At 35.2% G+C, this 25630-nt stretch overlaps 1 protein-coding gene across 1 annotated transcript in view; it reads left to right on the top strand.

The window, feature by feature from the left end:
• Positions 1–25630, top strand: part of Sec15 (exocyst complex component Sec15) — a 91762-nt gene that overhangs the window by 56497 nt on the left and 9635 nt on the right. Inside the window, exons 10-13 of the mRNA XM_089102416.1 lie at positions 350–516; positions 3526–3714; positions 5381–5618; positions 13070–13211. Of these exons, the coding sequence (XP_088958542.1) occupies positions 350–516; positions 3526–3714; positions 5381–5618; positions 13070–13211 (736 nt within the window). The remainder of the gene's footprint in view (positions 1–349; positions 517–3525; positions 3715–5380; positions 5619–13069; positions 13212–25630) is intronic.

The following is a 25630-nucleotide window of genomic DNA, read 5'->3' on the forward strand; positions in this document are numbered from 1 at the left end:
TAAGTTTATTTCAAAATTTATCAATTACTCATCTAGAAATTCCATTTTGGTGCTACCGTGTTGTCTTTTATTTAACGTACATAAACATACATAACGCAAAACTCTATGTAGAGCTTGAGGGTAGATGGCAGAGCTTACGTTACGGACTTGCTCTGTGCGCTTACGTAGTTTGAAATAAAATGTTAACTTTTGCTAGAGCGAAAGGCTTTACAATGTTAATTTTACTAATACTGTTTGAATAAAGCATTAACTTGTAGCTTATTTATTTGTCAATGCATTAAGTTATTAGGTTTCTTTTTTATAAAAGTTTTATTAATACTTCTTAATGGGAAAGTCTTGTATTTTGCAGGTATCCTCTGAGGAAGAATATAAGAAGCTAATTGATTTGTTTCCTGAAACAGCTACAGCCAAGTATCCGATCAAATATCCGTTTTCCCCAATGGTTCTAAAGATCTATCTTCTGTTCAAGGACTATATTTTAGAATGTAAACAATTTGTTCAGGATATGAGCCTCAGGTATAAGTTACTTTCATATTTTATCATCTCCTTGTCTTGTCAAAACAAGGAATTTTTTTTGAAATAAATACACGCTTTGTAAAATTTCTGAATAAATACTCGTATTCTGAATTTTTGAAATGAAAACTAAAAAGAAGTCAGACTATAATCATATTTGTCAATTAAAATTAAAGATCTTGTTATTGCTGGACACCAAATTACGCTATTGGGAGTGAATCTCGTGTGTCCCTTCGTCGTACAAAATTGTTAATATGTACTTGAGTGCGCTTATCGTCCATGGGAAATTTAACTCTTTTTTTTCTATGGTTATTATCTTACTTTCTGTTCAGAATATCCACCTTGTAACCCAATTTCTATTTTTTCAAAAGCGATACAACTCAAAATGACACCTTCCATCGAAACGAGAAAATTGTCTTTGGTAATTATTACAGCACTATTTGCATAACCACTACTACTACTAAGAACTCACTACCGCACCAAGCCCCCCTTAGACCAACACAACTGTGCACGCTTCTCCTCTATCCCAATCTATTCAAAGCTTTCCTCTTTATCCCCTACCATGAAATCCCAATTCCTTTTATATCCCCTCTTACTATCTTTTCCTGCCCCATTGGGGTACAACTTGCTTTCCGTTTAGCCCTAGGCTGTCGTTCGACAAGGACGATCCTGGGCAATCTAGAAAACGGAATAGAACCATGTTTTTTGTACTGCTTACTGTTTGACGGGTCAGTCAGGGTAGCCAAAAGAATCTGTTGACAATGCCTTTTGAATCATCTAACAAAAATTCCTCCGTCTTCCGAAGGGCCCACGTTTCAGAACTATACTTGGCCACAGTCAGCACGGTAGCTTCCAATAGTTTAATCATGGTTCGTAGACTTATATTCGTATTCTTCCAAATCTTTTTCATCTATGGAAAATACCCTAGGCCTTGGCTAGTCTACTTTTGACATCTTCACTTGCTCCGCCATCTTTACTTATAATACTACCTAGGTAAGTAAAGTTATCCACCTGATCGATCTTCTGGTTACCCAATATCACCTCTTCATGTGCATTTGCTCTCAGTCTAAGTAACTTAGTCTTCTTAACATTTATTTTCAAGCCTATGCGCTCTCAAAACTTACAAAAATATATTCATTTTGCTAATATTTTCATGTAGGACACTTAGATTATCAGCGTAATCTAAGTCCAGGAGAGTTTTAATTTCCCATTTGATGCCACACACTCCCGAAGCCTTTCCCTTGCTCCTTAAGACTAAGTAAATCAAAATGATTCATATAAATGGGAAAAGAAAACAATCGTGCCTAACTCCTGATTGAAGACGAAACAAGCTACTACCCTCATATCCTACCTTAACCGCTGCAATGTTGTTCTTGTGCATAGTACTAATCACTTAAATGTACTTATCTGGTATACCGTACTAGGATAGGACCTTCGCTAAAGCTCTTCTCTAAGCTGAATCAAACGTTTGTTCATAATCTATAAAATTAAGGACTAAAGGGGTCTGATGACTCAAACACTTGTTAATTTGAAAGTGAAAATTGGGTCGACACAACCTCTTCCTTTCCTAAAACCGCACTCTTCTTTTTTTTAACTTTTTCTACAGCGTCTTTAAGTTTAGAATCTTCATTACTTAGTAAAGTAATCTGTTACCTACAAGAACCAACCTAATTCCTCTATAATAACCACATTCACTCTTATTTTTTTTCTTATTTAGGGGTTTCATTGAAGTTTCCCTAAAATTGCTACGTGCTTCCCCTTTTTCAAAACCATATTCATTATCTTTAGTAATTTATCTTCAACTTTACAAGCACCGTATTTAAAAAATAAAAAACTCATTTACCGCTCTGTCACTACCTGGGGCCTTATTATTTTTGATTCTTTTTACTACTGTCTCTAATTCTTTCTCGCAAAATAGACCCTTCTTTACTTCCAAAGTATCACAATCTTTTTTATTGTTTTCTATATCTTTTCCTGTAACTTTATCACGGTTTAGCGCGTTCTGAAAATGTTCTGCCTATCTCTATTTAACTTTTCCTTTATCACTAATTGGGGCCTCATTCCTATATTTTTATCTAGGACAAGTCCAGATAGACTATTCCTTCTAAATTTGTAACATGCCAATAGAATATTTTACTATTATGCCGTCTAGCTGCGTCTTCCAGATCTTCTGCAATTTTATCCATTGCCTACTCCTCAAACCGCCTTAATTCGTATTTTAATGCTTTCTTTACTTTCCTTGCATTCTTATTATTCTCACATGATCTATCACTCAAATACCTCTTATACAAAGCCTTCGTCTTTTCTATTGAACTTGAAGTGTTTTCACTACTAACTCTCAAACGATTTTCCTAAAATTGTTCCATCCATCTTCTAGATTGTCGAATTCTAGACTTTCCATTTTAATATTCAACTGTTCCTGGAAAGTATCTCTCAAATTCTCATCCTGAGGTCTACCAACGTCATAACCTCCTGGAAGGTAGTTTACCTTTCCTACATTGCAGCTTTAGCTTAACCTTAGACACTACTATATGGCGATCTTTACTTTTTAAGATCAATAACAACACTCCTATGTCCTAGTATCTTTTATCGATCCTGACAGTCTCCGGTTTACCATAAAGTAATGAATAAGGCTGGCCGTCTTACCATCGTGTGAGTACCATGTTAGCTTATGGTCCATTTTATGACCAAAAACTACTGGTTATAACTAGATTGTTATGCCTATAAAATTGCAGCAGTCTATAATCGTTTCAATTTTTTTCTTACGCCCAATTTCCTTTCCAAAACACCACTTTTATAAAGAATTTGGTTGCATTTTCCCCTAGTCTTTTAGCATTATAAACCCAAATACCTTTTTTATGCTTAGATTTTTTTTTTCTAAAATGCTAAACTAAGTTCTGAGGTCGATGAGTTTTTTGATGGTTGCGTTGTTTGTGATGTGCCTTGTATGGTCGCGTTGTCTGAGAACCATTTTGGATAATTTGTAAACGTTGTGAATATTTTGCTTTTCAGTCGGAGAGAGCTAGCTGAAGGTATTTCGAAAGCTGTTACTCTCCTTATTGACAGGTCTTTGTCCGGTTGTTTCTCAGATCTACTGAAGTCAAATCTTTCTATTCTACAAGTAATTCAGCTTTCAATCAATATTGTTCATCTTGAAGAATCTATGAAAGCTTTGGAAGCCTACATTCGGGATTTGAATAAGTAAGTAATTTGAACTTCTCGCTTTGGACATACATATATTCTTTCCTGTTAACTAATCCTAGTAACACTTCGAGGATACTTAGTGTTAGCCTCGTGAGAAACGATCTGTCTTATCAGCTGGGTAAGTCTAATTCTATAAGTGTATCGTTTCCCAAGGGTGTGAAAGGTTTTAATCTGTGAGCTCATTAGGATGATAGAGAGAGACGTACAGCAGATCAGAGTTGTTATTTGTATAGTTCTCGTGTGGTGATCTAAATCTTTTGAACATATGCTAGAAATATCTAACTACTGCTACTACTACTAACAATTCACTGTAGTATCAAGCCGCCTAAGGCCAACACACCTGCGCCTGGTCCTCCTCCATCCCAATCTATTTGAAGTTCCAATCCTTACCCCCTCCCAATAAGTTCTTGGCTCCTTTAAATTCTTCCTTATGACCTCTTCCCATTTCATTTGGGGACGACCTGCTTTTTGTTTGGTCCTAGATGATCAAAAAGAACGATGTTTGGCAATCTGTCATCCTTCGTTCGCAAAATCTGTCCGATCCACGTCAGTCTTTCTCTCATTATAACCAAGAAAGTGGGATAGAACCGCATTTTTCGTACGGCTTGTTATTTGATATACGGTCTGTCAAACTGGCACCTACAACCATCCGTCAGCAATTCCTCTGGTAAACATCTTATAAGTCATCCTCCAGCTTCCGAACCGCCCACGTTTCAGAACCATAGCTCCCACTGCCATCACCGTAGCTTCCAATATTCTAATCTTGTTTTTAGACTTATCTTCCTATCCTTCCTTGCTTTTTTCCACCAAGGAAAAACGCCCTGGGCCTCGGTTATTCTACTCTTACATTTTCATTGCATCCATCATCTTTATTAATAATTCCAACCAGATAAGAAAAGCTATCCTTTTGTTCGATCTTCTCGTAACCCAACATCACCTCTTTGCCCTCATTTATTCCTAGTCTAAGCGACTTGATCTTCGTACCATTAATTTTGAGACCTATTCTCGCACCCTCAACTTTCTAGACTTCCAAAAATTTATTGACTTTGAAAAAATTTTCTATTTAGGGCGCTCAAATCATCTGCATTATCTAAATCTAGAAAAGTTTTACCTTCCCACTTGATTCCATGCTTCCTTATAGCCTTTGCCGTTTTCCTTAGGACAAAGGCTATCTAAATGATCCATATACATGGGAAGCGAACACAGCCCTCCTAAATCCTGATCCAATACTAAACCAGCTACTTACCTCATATCCTAGCTCAACTGCGACAATTTTGTTCTCGTATATAACACTAACCACTTTAATGTATTTATCTGGTATACCATACAATAATAGGACCTTTACTAAATCTCTTCTCAAAATTGTAACTGGAGATTACATTTACTCTAATCTTCTTACAACTCACTGTTACGAACAAAATTTTGATGGCTCCATGATTTTTTTTTTTTTACTTTTTATCCGTGTACTATTTTACTGGTCCATTGACTCCAAAAACAGATTGTATATCTGTGAAAGACAAATCAATCCTTGATGCTTTCGGGTAATGTATTGATTACTCTGATTACTACATTGATTACTCATACATTCATTACTACATTGAAACTACAAAAAAAAATCTTCTTTTTTTAAACATTTTTAAGTCCTTCTTTCTTCTTTCTTCAGCATTCAGGAGGGGGCTCAATCTGTAAAACTCCATGGCACGTTGGTCTTCAAAGATTTGCTGTCTGAGGCAGAAAGTCAAATCTATGAGCGTCTGAAGTCGAAAATCAATGAATTTTTCGAGCTTTCTGCGTATGACTGGACTTTATCCGAGCCATCGGGCCAGCCATCTGGATTTGTTTCAGATTTAAGATTCTTTCTAAATTCTACTTTTTCTGCTTTTGGAATTGCTGATCTAAGGGTAAGAAAAGCTGTATTATTCTAAATACCCTTTCTGTTTTGATCTGTTCTAAGAACTAAAAATACTGTTTGAAAATATGTTGTAAGTAAAAAAAAATAAAGGTGTACGATGAAAACAAAAGGGGCTGTTATTTTTTCATTTCCAAGTTCTGAATACTGTCCTGAAGGACTTCAGTAAGTAACTACTGCAAAACATAAAAAATACAATAATTGTGTTATTCAAGATTTTGCTCTAAATGCGCAACCTGTAGTGTTTAGCCATACTTAATCGATTGATAAGCACAAGAAACTTAAAAAGGAGGACTGGGGAATAAACTAGTATTTATTATTTGTACTTTTGAATACTACTTACAGACGTAAAGAATTCTATAAGGTATCCGCTGGCAGATATGTTGTCTGTTTCAGACCAAGTGTATTCTTTATTTTTTAAGTTAGTTGCATAGCATTTGATTCTTGGCCGTATTGAAGGGGTCATGGATGTCTAAGAAACAGATAGGTGCCTCCTATATTCGGTCAGATACTTGTATCATTTTTCCTGCTAACTTCACATGTTGAGTGTAGTTTCCTGAAACGAGACGATTTTTCTTTTAAAATCATGAAACCTATATTTGCAAGTCTTCGGACCAAGGGGGCTCGATTAAAAAAAAAATAAGTAAATAAATAAAAAAAGAAAAAAAAAAGAAAAAGTGGTTTCGTCTGAAAACGATCCCAAAAAGACCCCAAAAGAGTTTTCCCAAACGGGGCGAAAATAAAATTCTAAAGTCCCTGGACCAAGGGGATACTAATGTGGAAACAAGTTTTTAGGTTATGGATAGAAAACCCCGACAATGGGACTGGAAATACATTAGAAAATAATATTTTTTCATCAGCTTGAAACTTTTAGGGCTTGTTACTAGCGCCAATGGAACCTAAAATTTTGTAGGGGAGGGGGATTTAGGGGTCCGACAATGAGCCTTGATTTGCAGAAATAATTTAGGTTCAGGTGCGGGCTTTCCGTAAAAGGGGCAAAAAAAAAGTTTTTTCAGATTGGATTCCACTTTAGAACCTACACCCACAAGTCGAATGGCCAAGAAGAACCTATAAAAAAAAACAACTAAGTCTTAGGTTGAGGCGTCAACCCCAAAAAAATGAGGCCAGAAAAAGGCGAAATACTCGATTTTCCGATCACTCTGGAACTTTCAGCGATCGGTTCTTGTGCCAAGAGAGCATCATGTTCTTTTTGGACGATGTAGAGGGTGCCAGAGGGTTTAAAAATGAGTGTGGGGACTGTTTTTGGCCAGTTTGAAACTTGTATCTGCAAGTCCATGGGGACTAAATAACCCTTATGCATCGAAATAAAATTTCAGGTTGGTGGCAGGGGTTCCAAAAACGGTACCTGAATTACACATATTAAAAAATATAATTATCTACGATCCATTTTATCGTTAAGGCTTCGGGCCAAGTGGACACAAATGCACAAAAAAATGATGATGATTTGCCTGAAAATGTGGCTTTTTTTTTAATGTCTTGAAACTTATATCCGTAAGCTCCCGGGCCAAGGTGATTTCAACGTAGGAAGAATCTTTTAGATTGTACAAACCCCCTTTTTTCCGATCGGCTGGAATGTTATAAAACTCTTTTATGAATATCCTAGACTTGCACTTATTTAAACACACTAACAATTACACCAAAACAGAACATGAAAAGATTATTTTAAGAAAATTTTGGATTAAGATTCGTCTATATTAAAGGTTGTCGATATGATGGGGGTAAAATGAATATAAGGGGGGTAAGCCATAACTATACAGATTTTTAAACATTATAATTGAAAATCATATGGAAATCTCCCTGATTTTTAAATTAAAACACTATTAAAAGCTATCGCACGAAACTACAGTTTTGATATTTTAATTGAATATTAAAAATCCGACATTTTTGCACTTAAGCAATGAAACTTTAGAAAAACTTCCTAAGAATCATTAGAAAAACTTCCTAAGAATAACTTTTTAACAGATAAATAAAACGTGATGTTAAAACCTAGAACGAGGAGAAATAATGTGTTTTAAAAAGTCCAGCTTAAAATTAACAGAAATGACTCTTACGGAATAAATGAAAGCTATCACAAATAGAAATTAAAAACAGATACTCAAGTCAAGCTCAAAACGAAGAGAACTATCGCAGAAATAAGAAGTGCAACAGCTCCCTTCAACTCTCTAAAGGCTAAAGTGTATTACTCATTTTACAAAATTTAAAAATCAAAAGGGGAGAATGGGGATTTAGAAATGCCTAGATGGGCACGGCTCAAAATTGGTTGGGAGCCACTGCCATAAGCCGTATGACCCAATACTCTCATAAATTTGAACGAGGACTGCTACTCCATCTTCAACTCCCTTTTTTTTATTCAAGTTTAACTTGTATAACAAATTGCTACGAGGATGATATTCCTCCTTGAAAAAATACATCCTTTGAATATTTATTTGGAGGATCGGGGTTTGAAAAATCGAAAGTTATTTATAAGGTTCTTGATTTTAACGGCGAATTTTATAAAGATACCTGTTTGTTTTATAGGGATTTTCCCCATCACTATCAGGAGGGGGGACACCCTCGGGAAACAGTAAGACTTTAGATATTTAATATTAACGAGAAATGAGAAATATTACTATTGGAATTCTGTGAAAACAAAGCTTTACAACAAAGCTTATTTTATCATTAAATCTAACCAGTCGATCTAGTTACATTTATCTATCTAGTCAGGAAATTTCCATCAATAATTTTTTTCTCCTTTTAAATACCCTCCCTTCAAATGCATTAAGAATCAGTTGGTTAATCATTGTTTGATTAGCCAATTCAAAATATAGTTTCAACGAGCTGAACAGACTGGTCTAAAAATTACGAATGCTCATTTCGGTTAATGCTTATGACTTAAATAGAATCAATCGCAAAATCGTTGACAAAAAATGTGCCCTTTTAAAATAATAAAATTCAATTGAAAATCACGAATGTAATTATTCGAAAAAGTATTTTATCTTTCTTGTAATTTTGATTAGAGTTGTGATTTTCTTCCGCTTTTGGGGATGGCGTGACAAATAAAAAAAAATAGAGAAAAATCATTATTAGCAATTAGTAAATCGCAAATGACACTGGCCTTTCAGTGGGTTTTAGGGGGTGATAGCGCCCCTCTTGTTTGTCCCAGCACTTATTCGTAATATTTTATTAGTATTGTCATTTTTGTTGTTACTGTTGTAGCTGAAAACATAGAGTACAAAATGGAAATTGATTTCATTAAAGCCTATAAAACATTCTAGCCTTTATGGGGTTTAAGGGGGTGGGGGTTCATCTTATGTGTTTCTTGAAAAGTTCGTTTTAATTAGTAATAGGACAAGCAGAACCGTAGGTAAGGAGCTACAAGAGTGTTATAAACTAGAAGATAACATGTTTAAAAGTTCATCGAACTGATTTGTCTCCCTGGCCCAACTATGGCTCTCGGTCTTGGTGCTATATCCATAAAATTTTTATAAAGGGATCTGCAACAAACTTTAAAGTTCAAAACTACGTTTTTGAGCTCATTTCTCCATTTTGTTATTACCTTTTGTCTCCTATTGATGCCTCCATCAACTAACTACAGTTGACATTTTGCTACATAAATAAACATTATAGATATCCTTATAGATAATATAGATAACCTTATAGAGAACCTTATAGATACTATTATAGATACTGAATGACAGTTAAGGAATTGAAACATTTCTAATTATATAAGCCGTCTTCTTCTCTGCGAATATTAATACAGGTTCTATTGGCACGGCATTACTGTATGGTTTATTTCTTGATTGACTGTCATGTTCTTGTGAGGTTGAGATTGGATGAAGGTGGGCACTTGGGAAGAAACTTATTTTAAGAGTCAAGTTCCAAAACCCCTCAAAAATATGTTTGACTCTCCCTCCTTTAAAATTTCGTCTGACTTAAAAAACGTAGAAAAAATGTATATAAACAAATTTTCATGTTTTTAAGCTTTTTGTACTCCCCCACCCCTGAACAAAAATCCTGAATACACCCTTGGTAATCGCTTTAACAGAGCCATTTCTAGTTTAAATCTATACTAAAATATTTAATGAAAGGACGTTTGGTAGATCAAGAAGAACATAAAGAGACTGCGTCATTGATAAAGAGGCAAGATAGCATTTTTGTTTTCTTTTTTTGGAGGGAAGATGTCTTTTTTCGAAGAGGTTCCTATGCCGATTCGGTGCCCAGCAGGTTAGCCAGCCAGAGCCCGGGGCACTAGTCTTATGCGTTTATGCCTTATGGAAAATGAGTTGTTTGCTAACTGACAGTTTATTTAATAAAAATGATAGTAGTAAAACACTAACAAAATCATGCGACTGAAAGTACAACTCCAGTCTAGATTCTATCCCCACTTTGAATATCATTGTGAACCCTTGTTGCAAGCCTCTTAGGTTCTATGGTTATAATATATGGGGAATTGGCTTCAGTTTTGAAGACGGTGTTCAAATATTCTTTGTAACGGTTGGGAAACCTTGGGGAACAAGATGATAACTAATCAAAACTCCCAATATATTTCCTGATTTTTACGCTTGACTAGTATGTTTCCTTATGGAAGGTTTCTGACTGCATATCGGATTGAAACCAAATTTTATCTATTATAATGTATGAAGTCCTTTTCATTTTGGCCATATGACTAGTGAAGCTTCATTTAACGGTTTATTCGTAGAATTAGATCGAGGGGTTCTTTACTTTCTCCCACCTGATGAACACCTCCGAATGAAATTTGTTCTGCCGCATGAGGTGTACTTCTGTCAATCTGTGCCTCTTCGCCACCTTTGACACACTTCTGCTACACGTGGAACACACCATCTACAGTACAATATTCGTTAAAATAGCCAGCCCCTGAAATTAAATCAGAGTCAAGATAAGCCTTTATAAAAATAATGGGTGGTCAATTTTTAATTAAATTTTTTTTTACTGTCACTTCTGTTTATTTTTGAAGCTGTATTTTTTTGGGGTGGGGGGGGATCGCAGGATGTCGTAAGAAAAGCATTAAGGGAAATGGGAACTTCCTGGGAGAGTTTTAGGAGGGAGGCTTTGAACAGATTGGGATTGAGGAAGAGAGTGTTGGTGCTGTGTTGGTCTCAGGGAGGCTTGGTGCTGCAGTGAGTTGCTAGTAGTAGTAGTTATCATAATAGGGCAAGATAAAGGTTAAAGATAATAAGTTGAATATATGAAATTAGTGACAATCATAGGAGGATTGCCCTGTAATGGAAGAGCACAGAGATAATAGGCTTGGACTAAGAAGTACGGTACGAGTATTTAGTTTCCGTGGACTTGATCTGGTACCGAATAGAGCCGTCACTAGCCAAAAATTTATAGGGGAACAAAGGATTTTACCGATGGGCTGGTCATTTTTATCGGTTAATTTAGGTGTTATTGCTTTTAAAACTACTTTATAATAATAATAAAAAAAAGAACACGCACCCGTGATCGTTCTTCCGGGAAAAATACAAAATTCTATATTTTTATAGATAGGAGTTTGAAGCCTCCGTAGTAGGGTTCTCTAATATACTGAATCTGATGGTATGATTTTCATTTCAATCAAATGCCTTTTTGGAGTGGTTTTTCCCATTTTTTCGAAAATAGGCAAATTTTCTCAGGCTCATGGTGTTTGATGTGTAACATTAAACTTAATGAACTTTACATATTTGGAATCAGCATAAAAAAAAAAATTCTTTTCACGTATAACTGTTATCAAAATTCCTTTTTTAGAGTTCCTTACTTACAGTTCGTTACCATGAACTGGGGTTTCTGGGGGTAGAATACGCCACACCCATATTATTTGAAGGCCATTTCTAAAAGGAGCACCTATAGATTATTAAAAAGGAAATTTTACAAAATGTTTTCCACCAGTGTGATTCCAAATATCTAGAAAACTTGCCCAGCATTTTGACTGCTCCACATCTAAGGTTTTGACTGTTCCATGTAAGGTTATAAGGTAATATCTAAAGCAGATAAAGCATCATAGATCAACCTTGTACAAAGAGTATCTTAAGAATATAGGCCTTTCAGGTATCTCACCTTTGGACTATCATTAACGTTGTTTTACTTTTGTTAAAGCTTCAGTTTTCATAAGTAAGAAACAAGCACTTTGATGGCAAATATTTACTCTGACTATATCACTACATAAATTTGTTCCCACATCACGAGATAGCACTGGAGTCATCATTGTTGGCGAATTATAATCTTTGCTGGGATTATTGTGATTAAATTTACTTGTTTTAAAATTGTTTTTAATTGTAATACGTAGCATTGCTTTTTAGTAAACGTGAATAGTTACTGTTGTGATATAGGTTGTTGATTGACTCAAATTAAAACCCTTGCTTTTAGGCATAATTTGGGAAGACCAGTAAACGAATGCAAGATTTTTTTGCAATTGTAAATGTGATAACTCTCCAAGAAAAGCATAAAACAAAGACAAGGGAATTTGGTTCAATGCTCCCACGCAATGAAATCAGGTGTTCTTGAATACTCCATCAACTACTGAAATATTTTGGTCAATTTGCGAGTTATAACTTAGCTCGTCAATGCATTGAAAATGGTTGATTTAGAAGCAGCAGTTTAAATTTGAGAAATGGGACTTTCCCATTTTTAATATGAACTCTTGAAAATCTCACCAATTAAAGATTCAAAATGTTATTTAACAGCATTTTTTACTTTTCTATATTCCAAATATAAAAGAAAAAAGTACAAATATATTTGGTTGTCAGTAAAGCGCAGAAGATGTAATAGCCTGTAAAAGGTTTGGAGTTTCAAAGGTTAAAAGTTTCAATTTAATACACCTTAACTGTTCCTGAGAGACTGCAAATACGTCTTTTGACAACCTGGGTGTATCTTTTGATTTAGTTCAATATCCTCCTCAACATTCCTTGAAAGTTTCAATTTAATGCCCTTGCCGTTTCTGAGATATTGCACAAGCTTCCTTTTTTTATTCATATAAAGTATATGTTTCAATAATTGCCAATTTGCCTTGTAGGCCTTTGCCCCAGGGCCCTGTGGAGGTCTTGTCATCCCCGGAGTCATATTCATTGAATCTTTCGACTATTTTGGACAAAATGAGTATTTCAAATTATGATCGGATGTCTTTGAGGGTTGGGTGGCCTGGTAGCGAAATGGTCAAGGGAGGGGGCCACTTTTGACCCTTAAAAAGGGGACTAGAACTTTCATTTTCCGATCGAATGAGTCCCCTCTAAAGTTTTCACGATCACCCGTTGCATATGAAGTGGCCCTGGAGGGAAAATATTACATTGAAGTCTTTGGTTCTTTACTTGAGGCAAACGCTAGAGCATTGGCTCTGATATTTACTAGGCTAAAATCCAGCGTGTTGTATCTATAGTTTACATAGAACTTTTATTGAATGAAAATCCATTAAGAAAATCTATTCTTTTCCTTTTGTTCATTTTTTAGGTGAGTGTCGCACAGGAAGCATGTTATTCTGCATGTAAGCATATTTCCGACAACTTTCTTGAGCGATTGCTTTCCGATGATGTTAAAGCAGTTTCACAAAGCGCACTTCAGCAGATAAATCTGGATTTAATGCAGTGTGAGCGTAAGTTTTTTTTTCTGAAAACAAAAAAAAATTAAATACCGAAGGTAGTTATTTACAAAACAACCAAGTTATATAATGCCACTAGCGTCAATGTGCCAATCTGGGTCAAAATCTTGTTTTGGTGCAAAATTTTCAACATGATTTGCTAACTAACAGCTTTTGTTCGGTTTGGTGATAGAATATTTTTATCGCAGGATGTCGAGATATTGGGTGCATTTGTTTTTTAGGCTGTTTTTTGGTAGGTGATTGAACTGTTTGTATGTGAAATAATCAGCTTTTAACAGAAAGTCACAAGGGGAATTAAAAGAGACACCCCCCCTTCCAAACTGTTTTCCTTAGGCGAATCACTCCATAACTTTTCTCTATAGCTACTTTGTTTCAGAGGGTAGACACGGAAATTTTTAAGGAATTTAAAAAATGGCTGTCTCTACTAATGACCAATAAGACGAAGCTGCATTTTTTTCTCCTGTAATAATAATATGCCACTATAAACAATAAAGAATAATAATAATAAACTATTGTTGCTGGCCTGTAGGATGTAATTGGGGTTTTTCTCTCACGTACATTATTTCTGTAAGATATTTTCGTATATCCTTTTCACTTTATTTTTGGCAGCTTCAATTCAAGTTAAATAATTCTCTAATTGTTTGGGTATTTATTGTATTTCAAATCAGTAGCTTCTTTATTTATAATTCAAATATTATAAAGAAGAAACGATCAAAATGTGGTTTTTCAAGGCCAAACGATAATACCGATAAAAAAACGAATATTTGGAAAGGACAACCGCCTCTCTTCTTCAGCGGAAAAAAAATATTTAAGGAAAATGCTGAAAAGAAAAAAGACACAGAAAAAACAAAAAAATGTAACGCGGGACTAATTAAACGGGAACTAATTAAACTAGATTTGTTTAGAATAAGGGTATGGTACGGGTGGTCATAAATGTGTTCTGCAAGGGACACAAGAGTCAAATTTTTTTTTGATTTTTTCCGCTTTTTAAGGGTGCTATCAATTAAAGTAGAGTGCTGAGTTTTATCCGCAAGCCGTTGATATGTCCTTCCGATGTACCAAAGGCCACATGAGCATGGAATTTTGTAAACACCGGAGTTTCATCTTTAGGGATAGGGTCTTTACCGTGATAAATTTGGGAACTGCTGGTTTTACCGGGTCTAAAAATTTCAAATTTTATTTTTCCTAAGATCATTCGAAATATGGTCTGAAACCCCCTTTTACGTAAGGGAGACCAAGACAAAATGAAATTCATAAACCGGGTAATCCACGTCGACCAATTGTTTCCTCATTTAATTCCTCTACAGCAAAAATTGGGAAATTCTTATCAGTTTTATTTGGCCCATAATCCAGGCTCAAAAATCCTACATTAAAAATTCTGCTGATTTCGTTTCTAAAGTAAAGTAAGTTTCGGTTAAACCAAATACAAGAATTGGCAGTGTTGATGCAGATTCAATGTATACCAATTATGATTCCCAAAGGGCCGAACTCATTTTGGAGATTAAACTTAATTCTAACCTATCTATATCAGAAAAATGTACACTTTCTGATCAGATACTTCTTTCACTTACAGCCCTTTGTAGCAGAATTTCCTTTTATTTTCATTATAGAGGTACTTTTTGCAGACAGAAATATGGGCTTCCAATGGGCGCCCCCTTTCACCAATAGAAGCTGATCTTATCATGCAAAATCTTGAAGAAAGGTTGTTTTGCAAAGTCTTCATAAGCCTGAATTTTGGGTTCGTTTTAAAGATGATATTCTTTATTCGTGTGAATATGGTCAAGAATTATTAGGATTTTCCTTCACTTGCTTAACTCCTTGGATCCAAAAATTCAAATTTACTATGGAATCAGAGGTAGATAGGCGTTTTCCTTTCTTGGATGTCCTAGTGCACCGTAATGATACTTGTTTTGAGTTTGGGGTCTATAGAAAACGGTCACACAGTGATCGTTACTTGAATTATTCTTCTAATCATTCTGCTGCTGTGAAAAGAGGAGTGATCACTTCCCTTGTTGATAGAGTATGACAGGTTTGTTCACCACGTTTCCTGGATTCAGGGCTTGACCACCTTAGAGATGTTTTATTTGGGAATAGCTATCTGATTTCAATAATAAATTCTGTGATTGAAAAACGTATTAAGAAGTTATCAAATATTTATACAGGAAACACAGATTAAAAAGGAAATTCAATTTATTTTGGTTTCTCTTACCTAAAAGGGGTTTCAGACTACATTTCCAAAAATCTTAGTAAAAATAACACTTGCACTTATTATAGAATCATCTATCAGGAACCATCAGTTCCCAATTTATCATAGGCAGCGCAATTGCGCTGCCTATGTAAAGAACGATGTTGGCACAATGTATTGTTTTTTTTTGTTTTTTTTTCATACCTTGGCACTTTGTATCGAAGGTGTTGTCGTAGAAACTTCGAAAAGGGCTCATTCAATTGCAAAATAGAGTGGTTAGTTTCCATTTTAATGGTCGAAAGTGATTGAAGATCAACTAGCCCCCTCCCATCCCACGCCCATCATTCCCCCAAAACACATTCAATCAAAGTTTTGAGATAGCCAATTTTTCAGCGTAATTGATTTCCAGATAGAAAATATGTTTTTGAGGAGGAAACTCCCCCAGAACCCTCAGTGTAAGTGGTGTACGTTATGCCCTTGAGGCTTATAAGAACGAAGTTAGCACAATACATTGTTTGTCATTTTTTTCCGTTAGACCAAGGTACTTAGTCTGGAAGAAATTATCGTAGAAACTTCGAAAAAGCCTCATTCAATTGGAAATTGGAGAAGCTTGTGCCCTTTTTAATAGACGAAAGTGATTGGAAGGCAACTAACACCCCTTCCACGCCCACCATTTCCCGAAATACATCCAATCAAAATTTTGAGATAGCCATTGTGTTCCACGCAGTTTACAGTTTAGGAAAATATGACTTTGAGCAGGACACTCCTCCCACAGCCTTCAGGGCAAGGGTTGTAAGTTATGCCCTGGGGGCATATAGGGTTTTTATAGAAGGCGTTGTCGTAGAAACTTCAAAAAAGGCTCGTTCAATACGAAATTTAAAGGGCTAGTGCCATTTTTAATAGTCGAAAATAATTGGAAGGTAACTAACCCCCCTCTCACGCCGATCTTTTCCCCAAACACATCCAATCAAAATTTTTTAGATAACCATTTTGTTCAGCGTAGTTGATTTCCAGATATAAATTATGCTTTTGAGGAGGAGACTCTCTCACAGCCTTCAGGGCAAGGGTTGTAAGTTATGCCCTGAGCGCATATAAGGTTTTTATAGAAGGTGTTGTCGTAGAAACTTCAAAAAAGGCTCATTTGATTGGAAATTAAAAGGGCTAGTGCCCTTTTTAATAGTCTAAAGTGATTGGAAGGCAACTAACCCCCCTCTCCCGCCCACCTTTTCCCCAAACACATTTGAGATAGCAATTTTATTCAACGTAGTTTCAAGTTTTGGAAATTAGGTCTTTGAGGATGACAACTCCCCACAGCCCTCAGGTCAAGGGTTGTAAGTTATGCCCTTCGGGAATATCAGGTTTTTTATAGGAAGTTTTGTCGTAGAAACTTCGAAAATGGCTCATTTGATTGAAAGTTGAACTGGATACTACCCTTTTTAATCGTTAAAAGTGATCGGAATGCACTTAACACCCCTTCCACGCCCTCTATTTCCCCCAACATATCGAATCAAAAGTTTGAGATAGCCATTTTGTTCCACGCAGTTTAAAGTTCAGGAAATTATACCTTTGAGAAGGACACTCCTCCCACAGTCTTCAGGGCAAGGTTTATAAGTTATGCCCTGGTTGCATATAAGTTTTTATTAAATCTTTGTCGTAGAAACTTGAAAAAGAGCTCATTCGATTGGAAATTCAAAGGTCTAATGCCCTTTTTAATAGTCGAAAGTGATTTGAGGGCAATTAACCCTCTCTCACGCCCACCTTTTCCCCAAAGACATCCAATTAAATTTTTTAGATAGCTATTTTGTTCAGCGTAGTTGATTTCCACATAGAAATTCTGTTTTTGAGGAGGATACTCCCCAACAGCCCTCAGGGCAAGGGTGGTAAGTAATGCCCAGGGGGCATTTAAGGTCTTTATAGAAAGCGTTGTCATCGAAATTTCAAAAAGAGGTAATTTAACTGGAAATTTAAATAGCTAGTGCCCTTTTTAATAGTCGAAAGAGATTGGAAGGCAACTAACACCCCTTCCACGCCCACCATTATCCCAAACACATCCAATCAAAATTTTGAGATAGCCGTTTTGTTCAGCGTAGTTGATTTCCAGATATAAAATATATTTTTGAGGACGACACTCCCCCACATTCCTCAGGGCAAGGGTTTTAAGTTATGCCCTGGGGGCATATAAATACGATGTTGGCACAATGTATTGTTTTTTTTTTCATACCAGGGCACTTCATATTGAAGGAGTTGTCGTAGAAACTTCGAAAAAGGCTCATTCGATTGGAAATTGGAGTGGCTAGTGCCCTTTTTAATAGACAAAAGTGATTGGAGGGCAAATAATCCCCCTTCCACACCCACCGTCCCATTTGCCTTTATGTTATAAACTGAATGTTGCCTTAAGATTATATCAAAATGTACTGTGTTAATGCTAGTTCCCAAGGTAAAGCCTTCCCAAGGCCAGAACATAATTTGCAATTTACTGAAAAAAATACAAATGAATGTGCATTGTCAGTTTAATATACATATACTGATATTTAGTTATAAAAATGTTAATATATTTGATTTATTAATGTTATAAAAGTAAGAACATTTATATTTTTTTCAGTAAAGTGCAAATTTTGTTCTAGCCTTGGGAAGGCATAGGGGTTTGGCGCCCAACTTATATTAATTTCTACTCGTTTTGAGTTTGAGTCGGTTATTTATTGTAATTTTTGTTCGTTTTGGGTTTCATTTATTTAAAAATGCTGATTTGCGGTAGTTTTACGCTTGGTAGATTACTTGATTTTATTTTTACTCATTTTTTTTTTAATAGAGTTCTTTACTTTTCTTTGAAAAACTTATTCTGTGGAAAATTTTCTTTTAATAAATCACGGTAAAGACCCTATCCCGAAAGCTGAAAACTCCGGTGTTTACAGAATTCTATGCTCTTGTGGTCTTTGTACATCGGAAGGAAGGATCAATGGCTTACGGATAGAATAACTCAGCACTCTACTTCAATTGATAACACTCTTACCATACTAATTTATTTAACAAAGCTAGTTTAATTTCACTCGACAAAGCTATTGTGCAGCAGTCCAGCACTAGAGAGAGGCTTTTGAGATTTACAAATATCGACATTTAGGTCTAGCTTTAAACAGAGATACTGGAGATTTAAGAAAAAGTGACTCATATTTCGGTATTCTCAAAAGAGAAGCCAATTCTTTAGTCATCCCTGAAATAAACCTTGAATGCCCTTCGCATTCACATAATGAAACGAGTCATCAACCACTCAGGTGTCAAAGGGTTTGTGCAAGGAATGCAATTATTAAATCAGAGACTCACTTTTTGCGTTGTTTGCTTGGTATTTGATTTTAATTTCTCTAATTTTTATTTTATTGAATTTTATTCATCTTTTAATTTTTGCTTTTCATTGGTTTTTATTGGGTATTTTTACATTGACTCTCTGCGTTTGTTTTTGTTTTTTATATGTTTTTTTTCTTTGTCTTTTTTTGGCATTTTACTTAAATATTTGTTTGTTCGCACTGAAGAAGAGAGGCTGTTGTCCTTTCGAAATACTCTTTTTTCAGTATTTTCGTTTGGCCTTAAAAAAAAACAATTTTAATCGTTTCTTCTTTACATTGTGGCAGGCCAATGTAGTTTAAGAAATTATATTAATTCAAATATTTAATCAGAACTTTTCTAATAGCAGTAGTTATTTTTAAACATATTTTTATTAGGTATTATACGTGCCAACCTTTGTTTAGATGCAGGTAGAAGTTTCTTTCGTTCCTTTCTCTTTCGCTACGTTGGTTTCGAATTTCATGATTTTTATTCTTGCTTTAACTTTTTCCGTATTTAGCTGGAACATTTTTATTCCCCTATACACGAAAATTGTGGTTCTTTCTTATCAAGAGCCCTCACGAGCGGTTTTATTGGACCCAGCTTGATATGCATTTGAGGAACGATGAATTTCTCTAGTTGAACCTAGGAGACATTAATGATATTCTTTTCCCCAATGTCCGTCTTTTCTCTTTAGGCCACTCTTTCCTAACTCAGTGATGTGTTTTGTCTCTGCTATTCCAGAGGCACAAGGAGCAAGGATATTTGGTTTGGCCACTTTGCTGTTCAAGAAGAAAAATACCATAAATCACCTATTGATGTGTCTACATAAATCACCTATTGATGTTCAAAATTTTGATATTCAAAGCTATAGAATCACACTGTTCTTTCATATTTGTTGAGTGAGCAATTGGTACTGAGCCATAGTTATTCTTATTGTGTAAAAGATACACATTTCGAACTTCGCTTTATATTGCCAAAAAGTAAGGGCCAATCACCAGTAAGGTATTCAGGAAAATCCATATTCCTTAGAGTCCTCTATTTTTTCTGAAAAAAACGTCAACGTTTAGATTTTTATCTTGTATGATAAAATGTAATTTTTGTTCCTGGTCCAAGTAAGTTTTGTCCTTCGACATGGAAGTCACTAACTCGTAAGGTTCTTTCAATAGGTTGAGATCCATGGTGACCTTATTTCACCATGGTTAAAACATTGAGAACTCAATGATATCTACTTATACTTGATGTCACCTTCAGTAATAGTAGAAAGCTGATTAGAGAGACAACATTCGTTCGTCCTCACACAGCTCTTGTAGCTGCTGAGACATTGGAATCGGCGATTCCTCTGTGTGAGGGATTGGGCTCTTGCAGATACTAAATCAGGATGAGTCCACTTGTTATGGTCTTGCCTATTGATGCCATTTATAATTACTAGGCAGAAATAAAAGTCATCCAAATGATTTTTGATTTCTCTCCAAACCATGGTACGACGAATCTAGGACATTTCCTTTTCCCAGTAGTTTACAAATTTCTTAGACAATCTGTGCCACTTGATACGTTCTTTGTCCTGGTCACAAAGCCTAATACCAAAATAGCCATGATAAGCTATCTTTACAATGTTGCTGATAATTTTTCTGTTGTCGTGCGTTCTCCGCATGTGTAGCAAAAAACATTAGGATAATTTACACAGATTCTTCAGCTTGAACTTATTTTGTTTTTATTCAATAACGCAAATAAAACAAATGCAATAGGCTGTTTAATGCACGCACATAGGCTCTAATACCACACTTGTTATATAATAATAATAATTTACTTTTAATCCACTATAAATAACAAGACAAAAGTGGAGTAGTGAATTAAAAGAAAAAAAGAGGCCAAAATAAAACGAAAAACAATCAAATAGAACAGAAACATGTTATAAGACCATGAAATGGCTGAAACTTTGAAATAGGAAACTCAGACAACTCCTCATGGAACAGGGCCAGTTTTGCCGTTATATCTGAAGCATTAAAATTTTTCACTATTCTTCTTTTCTTATGCCACAATCTATTCTTATGCCATGGTGGCAAATAAAGTAGCAATCCCAAAATACAGAAAATACGCTGAGCGAGAGGTCGGATATTTGTTTTGAGGAAAACGTGAAACAAAGGAGATAAAGATAAGAGAGGGTAGTCGCAGTGGGTCGAGTACAGTTTCACTGGTGCTTTAGCGTTGTAGTTACTCCTTTTAGCAACGATTTCTGAATACCCAGTCTGGAGCTTAATCTTAGCACCGGAAAGTGTACGCGAACGAAATGACCGTAATGATTTGTAATCAAGATTCCCAACCATTTAATGGACTCGGCCAAAGGTATAGAAAAATTATGACAACTAAGTGGAGGTCTAGAAGAAGACTTAACATTATAAGAGAGGAACTCACACTTACCAACATTCAGAAAAAGTTCAATAGTAGAAAAAGAAGGAGCAACACAATTATCAAAATCAAAAAGCCTCTTCCGTGTACGACTAATTAAAAGAATGTCATCTGGGTAACTTTAGTCTGAGACATTAGAATGTTCTAAAAAGCAAGTAGTCGGAAGACTATGCAATACATTAGACATACACAGTTTAAAAATAGAGGGAGATACCCCCTCCCCTTTTGCATCACGCCTTGATTTGCGTGAATTAGAGAATTTAAATAAAAATTATATCTAGTTTTGAGACCGAGAAAAGAATTACCATACCAATACTTTAGGAGACAAATGATAGAAAAAAATTTATACAATTATAAACTAAACAATAAAGAGGTTGTGCGTGGACAACAGAGTCAAAAGCTTTTGATAAATATGGAGCACATATATACAGGCCATCCTCACTTTTCGAAGCTTGGACTAGAAGAGAAGACAGAGTATTATAGGTGTGCCGACAACCGAAACCCTTCTGAAACTCAAACTGGTTTGTCCCAAAATTAACATTAGGATTTACAAAAGGCTGCAAAAGATATCCAAGCACTTTGCTAAGATTACAAGAAACGATTATAGGGTGATATGAAGAACAAGAAAACGGATGGGAACGGAAAATAAAGACCATAAAAATGGAGAAATAAAATGTGAAATAACAACGAAGGATAAAAAGAAAACGAAACATATATATCTACAATGGGTATATTTTCATAATCCATTTCCATAATAACCTGATAAAAAGAGATTCAATACACGTTCCTTCTCATTATAATAAAGGATCAATTAGCTTGTTTTTCCAAACCAGAGCAATAGATAGGCTGCGTCTTTAGCCTGGAAAAATTTGAATTAAAATGGTTTTATTTCTAAATGATAATTATTTTTTCATGAATATGATTATTTTAATTTAGTTGCTGCAAAGAAAACTGATAACACGACAAATGTACAAGAACCTATCCTTGTATAAATTCTCTAATGCTCACACTCAAAATTATTGAATAAAAGAAAAGTATTGATTTGTAAGTTAATTTATCTAAAAATGTAGAGTTGATAGAGAGAGAACTGGTCTTACGTATAGGTTAAGCAACGTGACACAATTATTATTTCGAGCTGTGGGTTTTAGTTTGTCATAACTTCAACAAAAAAAAACGAAATCCAAGTCCACAATAACCACCACAATAACCAAGATTACTTAAAAGAACTAATTGAAGTAAACTAAAAGCCTTACTTCCTAGGCCAATTTTCTTATTTCGTTTTTTTGTTAACCTTCTTCAAAATTAAACCAAAAATAAAAATCAAACCTGAAGCTTTAAAGAAATTAATTAATAACCATTTTCCCCTGTTATATTTGAAGCCTTTAAGAGTGTTCCTTAGTGACACTTTTAATAACAAAATGTGAGAACAAGAAAAGCTGAATATCGTAAGAAATATGAATATTAGGTCTGCTCATAATATCTAGACTAATTATTGTTTATGGATGACAACGAACCAGATTATTATGCTGCAATATCATAGGCAGCGCAATCGCGCTGCCTAAAGAACGATGTTGGCACAATGTATTATTTATTTTTTTGTCTTTTTGTTTGCCATTCCAGGGTACTTCGTATCGAAGGAGTTGTCGTATAAACTTGGAAAAGGGCTCACTCGATTGGAAATTGGAGTGGCTAGTGCCCTTTTTAATAGTCGAAAGTGATTGGAGGGCAAATAGCCCAACGCCCATCATTCCCCCGAACACATCCCATCAAAATTTTGAGATAGCCATTTTGTTCAGCGTGGTTGATTACCAGATAGAAAATATGTTTTTGAGGAGGACACTCCCCCACAACCCTCAGGACAAGGGTTTTAAGTTTTGGTCTGCCTTCCCATGGCCAGAACATAATTTGCACTTTACTAAAAAAGATACAAATGAATGTACATTGTCAGTTTAATATACATATACTGATATTTAGTAATCAAAATGGTAATATTATTTGATTTATTAAAAGTATAAAAGTAAGAACATTTATATTTTTTCTGTAAAGTGCAAATTAAGTGCTGGCCTTAGGAAGGCACAGGGGTTTTGAGCCCAACTCATGTTATATTTTTGCTCGTTTTGAGTTTGACTCTGTTATTTATTGTAATTTCTGTTCGTTTTGGGTTTAATTTTTGCTCATTTTCGGTTTAATGGAGTTCTTTACTTTTCTTTGAAAAAATTATTTTGTGGAAAAAGGTTTTTTAATTAATTTCTGTTCAATAAAGAGACAGAGGGGTTAATATGATTCGTCCGAGAGTTTCGTTTTTCGACGTGTCATTCAATAATTTGGTCTTATAGCTACCATCTTATAAAGGGAAAAAGACAGTTAATTTTGGTTTGTAATGTTCGGAATTCTCCATTTGAGAAGCTAAGGTTTTGTTTTTAAACTAAACGGTCTTAGACTTTGATCTGAATTATACCTTCATAAAGAGATGGCTATAAGAATAAATTCTTGAATGACACGTCAAAGAACGAAACTCTCGTAGGGATCATTATTAACACCCCTCTGTGTCTTTATTGAACAGAAATATTTCAGCATAATAATCTGGTTCGTTGTTATCCATAAACAATAATTAGTCTAGATATTATGAGCAGACCTAATATTCATATTTCTTACGATATTCAGCTTTTCTTGTTCTCACATTTTGTTATTAAAAGTGTCACTAAGGAGCTTTAGACATGGGAAACCTACTCTGAAAGGCGGTTGGGGATTGGGGATGGAATAGGGATTAGTAAAGGATAGAATGGAATGGTCGAAGAAGGAGGTAAGTAGATTCTTGAGCAGTTTTGTAACTAAGGATGATGATGTGGGAAAAGTAGACTAAGAGATGCTTTGCTAGCTTAGAACGTATGGCAGATCCAAAAGACCGTAGTAAAATGGAAATACTGGGTGTACGAGACAACAGGGATGGGGGTAACGTAGTGAAGTATAGAAGAAAGCTCCCAAAGAAAGAAATAAAAATCTACTACATGTTTAAAATTTAGTATTAAAGATTAATCTTTAGCATAAAGCTTTGTGGTAATGCACCAAACCAAACTCTTTATGAACGATGTGTTTCATTCCAATACAGTTCTTTGGTCTATCACCAAAGAAGGATTAGTTTATTTGGACATATGCCCAAGATAGACAAAGCATGTATTTCAAAAGTAAAAATTGTATCCTTGGAGTTTCTAGTACTAAAATGGGCCACAAATGGTTAAGAGAATCACTGGACGCTTTAGGTTGGATCTTATACGAATATACTTTTACGAATGCCTGGTAGCATGTGGCCAAGACTTTTCTTTGTAGGTTGTAAGCTCATGTTCTGAAATGCAAGACGTGCCTGACAAGGAACTATTTACTCAGAAGGTATATACGAATAGTTTATGTTGAATGGAGTTTTTTTCAAAGTATCGCTGTTGTCATTATTATCATTATAATTGTTTTCTGTTAGTTATGCATGCGTTTGTTCTGTGTACAACCATGGAGAATTGACATTTTGGATTTTTCGACATATCATAACATTCTAGATTCTGATCCTGAGTTCACCTTAGAACTTGAAGACATCCAGAAACTGCCTCGTCTTGGCGTTTTAATTTCAAAGTGGATTAGCCTTAAGTTTTGATTTATAGAAAACTTATGCACAACAATAGATGTTAGCACTTTTTTTATTCCACCCTCCTTGTGTAAATAAGAGGAGTGGTAATATCCTTAATGTATAGGGTGCCATGAGTACGTTCTGAAGCACACATAGTCTCCGAACCTAATTAGCTAGGAACCAAAGTCTCAGAACCAAATCAGATAGGATGTACATACATCCTATCTAATTTGGTTCTGCCAGTCAACATTAAGTTGTTTTTTTTTATTCAGTTGCCTTTAAGCATTAATTCAGAAAAGGCTTCCTATCAATTATTTTGTGATTTTTATGGTTTTATACTATCCCGTGGACTTTAATCTACTTTTTATTCTCCTTTTTGCATTCAGGACGGTTGAGCTTAGGTTTTCGGCCGAAATATTTACAGTCTTCTTCTTTTTCCCTGGCTGTCAATTACTTCGCTTTTCTACATTTTCTCGTTTTGTGCTTGATCTTTAAGTAATTTATTTTCTGAGCTTGGACGGTTTTATTTTTTTCTATTGTTGCTATCCATTAAAAAGTAACTCTGGTGTATTGCTTTTATTTAGAGTCACTGGATATGTATGCAAATTAGAGGAACTTCTCTGCCTCGTTTGACAATAGAATAGAATAGAATTTATTTGCGCTAAAAACCCATAGGCCATGGCAAAAAATATAAACAAAGAACAATTACAAAGAAATTGCACAAATCCTAACCTAATCCCACGAAAATCTACTTCTATGACTCATCGCGAAACGAAGGAATCGTGCCAATCTTCTGATACCCATAAAACACTCATCAGCACACACTCTCACCAACCACTCAAAATCATAATCCCTCCTACCAAACACTTCAAGTCTCCAATCACTCAG

This window comes from Artemia sp. Qi Xiang Cuo, chromosome 2 (genome assembly GCF_049724085.1).
Source record: "Artemia sp. Qi Xiang Cuo chromosome 2, ASM4972408v1, whole genome shotgun sequence".
In the NCBI taxonomy this organism is placed as follows: domain Eukaryota; kingdom Metazoa; phylum Arthropoda; class Branchiopoda; order Anostraca; family Artemiidae; genus Artemia; species Artemia sp. Qi Xiang Cuo.